The 5,802-nt window shown below is 33.0% G+C and overlaps 2 protein-coding genes across 2 annotated transcripts in view; both read right to left on the reverse strand.

The window, feature by feature from the left end:
• Bm1507 (Uncharacterized protein) lies at positions 1-726 on the reverse strand (the record flags this gene model as incomplete). Its single annotated transcript, XM_043073635.1, has 2 exons — positions 1-79; positions 692-726. The coding sequence occupies 2 exons, from the start codon at positions 724-726 to the stop codon at positions 1-3; spliced, it is 114 nt and encodes a 37-aa protein (XP_042929569.1).
• Positions 727-2,172: 1,446 nt separating this feature from the next.
• Positions 2,173-5,802, reverse strand: part of Bma-pig-1 (Uncharacterized protein) — a gene marked incomplete at both ends in the record, with an annotated part of 4,643 nt that continues 1,013 nt past the window's right edge. Inside the window, 13 exons of the mRNA XM_043073636.1 lie at positions 2,173-2,356; positions 2,506-2,609; positions 2,795-3,008; positions 3,100-3,182; positions 3,807-3,899; positions 3,998-4,153; positions 4,293-4,481; positions 4,627-4,728; positions 4,821-4,907; positions 4,992-5,159; positions 5,275-5,397; positions 5,494-5,631; positions 5,736-5,802. The exon at positions 5,736-5,802 is cut by the window's right edge and continues 77 nt beyond it. Of these exons, the coding sequence (XP_042929570.1) occupies positions 2,173-2,356; positions 2,506-2,609; positions 2,795-3,008; positions 3,100-3,182; positions 3,807-3,899; positions 3,998-4,153; positions 4,293-4,481; positions 4,627-4,728; positions 4,821-4,907; positions 4,992-5,159; positions 5,275-5,397; positions 5,494-5,631; positions 5,736-5,802 (1,708 nt within the window). The remainder of the gene's footprint in view (positions 2,357-2,505; positions 2,610-2,794; positions 3,009-3,099; positions 3,183-3,806; positions 3,900-3,997; positions 4,154-4,292; positions 4,482-4,626; positions 4,729-4,820; positions 4,908-4,991; positions 5,160-5,274; positions 5,398-5,493; positions 5,632-5,735) is intronic.

Raw genomic sequence — 5,802 nt, forward strand, 5'->3', positions numbered from 1 at the left:
TTAATATAAACCAAAATAACACTTTTGCTTGACGTTATTTCGCTGCAAAGTTTTACGTCTTCCATCTGACTTCCAAATTCTGAAATAGCAAAACATAGATAGAACCTAGAAAAAAAAATCCTGACATAAGTAAAAAAATGAGTCATAAAGATAGCATCTAGAAAATCCTGACAAGTGTAATAAAATGATTCGAACTTTTGGATCTATAGGTTCGTAATAATCAATAACTGTACCACTACCTAACGAAATTGTATTAGCCATGGGAAAAAAAGCATCTCCATGTGCCTAAAAAAGATACAACGATGTGATACTAGCAGTGCTTATCCAAATCTAATAATGGCAAAATCTATATTCGGAATTGGACATTTCAGAAAAAAAAGATCTACATTTAACAAAACTAGGAATAACCCATGATACCCTGTCCAGAAAGATTCTTTTAACCAAGACATGACTTGGACGCCTACTAGGAGGAAACATATCATACTTAATACCAAATGTCATTTTGTATTTAACATAACGCTGAATAAACATTATCTAATCTTTTGATCTTATTGAAAAAGCTTTTACCTACAGAATATTTTGCTAAAGTGAATATTAAAGACTATTCAAAGATAGTCTAATATATAATTCAATTTGCACTTGAAATAAGAGCAACTCCAGGAAATGGACTGAAATGCACTGAAGAAATAACCCTTCGGAATCAGAAATTCTTTGCTTAAATATCATTTCAATTCTGCATGTGGATGTTTAGAGGTTGTTGCCATTTTGGTTTCGGCACTGGAAACACTTTGACAAGAACGAATTTTTCTTCCTCCCCAATAATAAAATTTGGAATATACTGATGGTACACAGTGCTTAAGCATGTTCCTGTAGAAAAAAAAAAAAAAAAACTTCGCTAGGAATAAGCACAATAAAAAAAGCTAGAATGAAACAAATATGTACAACACATACTTCCCAAATTATGAATCTGTTAGAGAATGGACTGCTTCACAAATATGCTACATTAGTAAATTTTTTACGTCCAATTTCCTTAGATTAGACCCTTTTTCATCAATAAGAAACATTAAGTTCAACAGCAGCTTTTTAAAGAATAGAGTCTGATTGAGACCACGCGATTTAACAACTGAAATCAATTTTCATCTTCTCTTTTTAGCAAATACCAAACGAAATCAACAAAGAAAAGAAGTAATCATTAAAACAAATCAGGCAAATAATGAAAAATTAACAGCCTCTGTTAATTTTGAACAGTGGAATACTGCATGTTTTCGATATTTAAAACTTACATATCTTAATGGGTATATAATACAGGTAAAGAAAACATGCGGTGAACAAAGACACACTATCTACGACGCATTCTGAACAAAAAAAAATTTTAATATTCATAAAAAACAATTATTAGATATACATAACAGTGAGTAAACCAGCTAGCCGTAACACCTTTACCGAAGAAATGCTAACTATTTTATCACGGTTATTTATCAAGTGAATAACAATTTTTAGTGACAACTGAAGTACGTAAACGCAGAAAAGATAAGTTATATGTTCAATAATGAGAAAAATGAATGCGACAATTCAGCAGTGTTAACCATCTCGTAAAAACATTTAAGTGAATAAATCAATGAAAAATAAAATCAGCACCATGATAAAGTTGCAGTTTATAACAAGACAATAAAAAATGGTAAATTCCAGTTGAAATTCAAAACTATTTCCTGTTTAATTTTAGTTGTGTGAAACTGATACAATAAAATATGGTTAAATGAATTAAGGAAAAACATAATAACGCAGATTTGAGATTCACTCTGAAAAAAGTAATATTTCTTAACAAAAAATCATCAGCTCTGTTGTCAAACCATTTACTACAGGCAAAACAACTACGCACATGCAATATCAGCTTTACAAATCAAACATCTAGACGGGCAATCTACACACTAGGAACGGATAATTCTCATAAAGAATTGGAATAAGGAACCATTTCCATGAAGTCAAATTCGGCAGTCCCAAATTACCTGACATTCATAACACAATTTTTTCAATAATTTTAGTGCAACTTAATATTTGTACAGCACTGACAAAACCATTTCCAAGTTTAAATTCCATACTTTTAAATGTGTTTAACACTGAAAAGACAGTGTCACTTTTACCCTAATTTAAGAAATCGACATCACTGAATTATCACAACCCGGCTAACTGGAGAACCTGTTCACAAACTTTTTTATAAAGAAAGGCATCGCCATTAAGACGCTTTCGCTTAACACCCACTAATTTTTCCTTATTACCCATTTCAATCCAAACCACTTCCAATTCTACAGTCATCATACGGTTGAATTCATCCTTTTTTCGACCAGATATTTTCCATCTATAATAGAAACAAAGAAAAATTAAACAAAATATATATTATTTACTTTAAACTGGAAAAAAAGGTCCAAAAAGATACGCTTAATCCGATTTCACTCTAGAACTAATATCACCTATGAATGCACTCACAATATAACTCAAATTCAATACCCATGATAATCCGTTGTAATGTTTTGTTCAGCAAAAACACGCATCAGTTCGCGACGTACACGATCTGGGTTTTTGGAAGATGTAATTGATACATTTACCATTGTCTAAAAAACCTTATTTTATACATTGTACTCAAAAGTGTCAGTTCCGAAATTATAACCAAAACGCATGAACGAATAATGTGGACTACAAAGCAAAGTAGGAAGTAAAGCAATGCTAGGACAACAGTAATTTAACTAGTTTGTATTGTATGACTGTTGAATTATGAATGATTGCTGAGAAAACAAACCTTGGTTTGCTTTAGCATTTCAGGTTGATTATTTTTAACTTTGCGTGGTGTCAGCAAATTGATCATTTTATCAGCCTGTCGTTCTAGTGATGCAAAAACTCGCTGACGGAGACGAGGTGTCTTAGATGATGATCGTGGAGAGTGTGCCGAACGTGGTACAGAATCTTGTATGGGAGTACTTGGAAAAGTTTCACTATGCTCCATCGATCGTGATCTGCAAATGATATTACTTAGCCAAACACATCAACAACTATAAAAGAAAACTAACTAAACACAGGACAGCTAGCTTTGAAACTGATACGAACCTCATCTTCGCAGAAGATGTACAAGAAACAGGGACTCGCAACGGTGTTGCGTAAAGATTACTTCTTGGGCATTCATCACAAATCTGTAAAGTCTATTGTTAACGACAATCAAGCATATACATTTTGCCTGATAATTTTATTATTCAGAGTTAAAGAACATTTCCAAACTGAAATCTGCTGGCTCAGATATCCGTTCTGAATGGTCAACATCGCAGTTTTTTCAAGATTGTTGCGAATTAACATCACCGCCAGCTCATTCGAAACATCCTAGGACTTCGATCCTGTATTATTTCTAAATTCTAAGATGAAGGACCAGAAAAAAAAATAAAGAGCCGAAATTCTAAAATATATAGAAAAACATTACAAACACGAGGTAAGGTTCAACTTCACAACGAAGTAGAGTCTTCCAATCAGGATAGAACAGAAAAAGCGACACAAAAATTATCTCCTTTAGCTACATTAATCACTACTCTCCTTTTATCTTTTCATGTGAGAAACGTGTTTCGCACATGTTTTCATTCCTTTGTAAGAATCAGTAGTCACTACTGCTTTGAAAATAATTTCCTTGGAAAAAAAAGAGTAAGGAAAAAAAATGAAATAATTTACTGCCTAATTTTAAAACAATCCCGAATTGTTCAAAAAGTCGAAATTCTATCAAGGAATAGTTTTCTCATATCACTTATGATAAAACTTAAATTGAATATTACCTTTATGAAACCATGCATTCTTAAGGAGGCTGGATTCCAATTTTCTTTGTCATTTGCACGGTAGTAAAAACGGGAATCAAAAACAGTACCACACTAAAATATTTATGGATTTCGATCAATATACCTCAGTGTCTAACTCCAAAATTATTTCATGATAAAATTAAGATTTTTTGTATTACATAGTTACTTACTTGAGGCTTGGTTCGATGTCGTGCTGGAGTAGCATGAACTAATTCGGCAGTAGCAAAGTTGTTTTCCTGCCGAATGCCACAGGCAATAAATTGTTTGGGTGAGCTTCCCAAGTGGGTAAATGGCATATTGAGCATCGCGTAAGCATATGATAAATTCTAAACTGGAGGTTAATGTAAGTAAAACACATACGCGAGCAAAATTTTGATAACACTAACTGCTTTTTGAATAGATTTAGAAAAGGTGAAAACCCTAGCGGGAAATTATGTAATGATGAAAAAAAAAAAAAAAAAAAACTTTGTCCTGCTGAGTTGCTACAGAAGAAATGAGATTGCTTCCCTCAAATGACTTCCTAGCGCCATGTGATGTAGCTTCATCTGTTTCTTGTATCATCAAATCATTTTCATCCAAGCCAGAATTATTTAAGTCGTTATCTAGTGAAGCATGTATTGTTTGGGAGCCCAAAATAATTTGCTTTGGATTGGCCTAAAAAATTTCAGAAAGTGTTTGTCATGAGAGCTGTAATAAGTTCTAAAAAAGGAGGAAAGAAACATCAAACCATTTCTTGCACAAATATTAATGAAACAAATCAGGAATGTGATTTGCAACGGGAAACCAAACTTTATCATACCATTCCATTCCTAGGTTTCAGTATTGGCAAGACGAAATTCATGCCACGCTTTTTCTGTTGCAACAGCAAACGGTAGGTAGCAGTTAGATAGTCAAATTTCCACTAAAATATCAATATTAATACAAAACTACTATTAAACTGTTAAAAAACAGCAATAAGAATCTTATAAAAATTGATTGAATCTTAAAACTTACCTCCTTAACACGAGCTTCCATATCGCTAAATGGTCGTCCAAAATGAGAAGCAAGTTCTCTAACCACTTCTTCATCGACGATATTTTTCTGTAATCTTATTTCATATCAGATTTAAATCAGGAATGGGCGACATAATTACAAATTCTTTGTTGAAACATTTGAAATGCTAACATCATATATAGATTTCCATTTCAGTGTCTGGGTGTATTTTTTATTGATCCATGGATGGACGATCAGTTTGGAAATAGTGATGCGCTTCTCAGGATCCACTTGTAACAGAGATTTCAATAAGTCTTTGCTTAAAGGACTCAAATAGTCTGGTTCGTAATATATTCCATTCTGAAGTCAAAAACATTGAAAATACTGCAACAGTTTATATATCGAAGATGTCTAACATAAACTAAAGCATTTTCTTAATTTACTAATTGAAAAAAAAAACATGGAAGTAACATACTGCAATCTTAGTGTACAACTTTTGAACACTATCGTCCTCGAATGGTAAGCAACCGCAAAGTAGTGTATACAGTAGAACGCCCATCGACCATATATCAACTTGATGTCCTTTATATGGTAATCCCTACAATGACTTTGTACAATCCAGGATTAAGAACGAAAATGTTAGTATGAAACAAATTTAATACTATATAAAACTAATGAATGAACTATGTGTTACCTGGATGAGTTCAGGAGCAGCATAGGCTGGTGAGCCACAGCATGTATGCAAAAAATCACATAAACCAAGTTCTGGTTTAGCGCAAAGACCAAAATCAATGAGTTTCAATTGCAGATCTTCAGTCAGTAGCAGATTTTCCTTAAAAAAGAAACAGCTAAAATCTTCGGACTGCTGATTTCCTTTCATTCTTTCAGCATTAGAGCACTAGATACGCAAATAATGGTTCTCAAACCACAACTAACAGGCTTCAAATCTCTATGGGCAAATCCCATGCTATGAACATAAGCAATAGCTTGAACAAGTTGTCGA

Source organism: Brugia malayi, assembly GCF_000002995.4.
Source record: "Brugia malayi strain FR3 genome assembly, contig: Bm_v4_ChrX_scaffold_001, whole genome shotgun sequence".
NCBI lineage: Eukaryota > Metazoa > Nematoda > Chromadorea > Rhabditida > Onchocercidae > Brugia > Brugia malayi.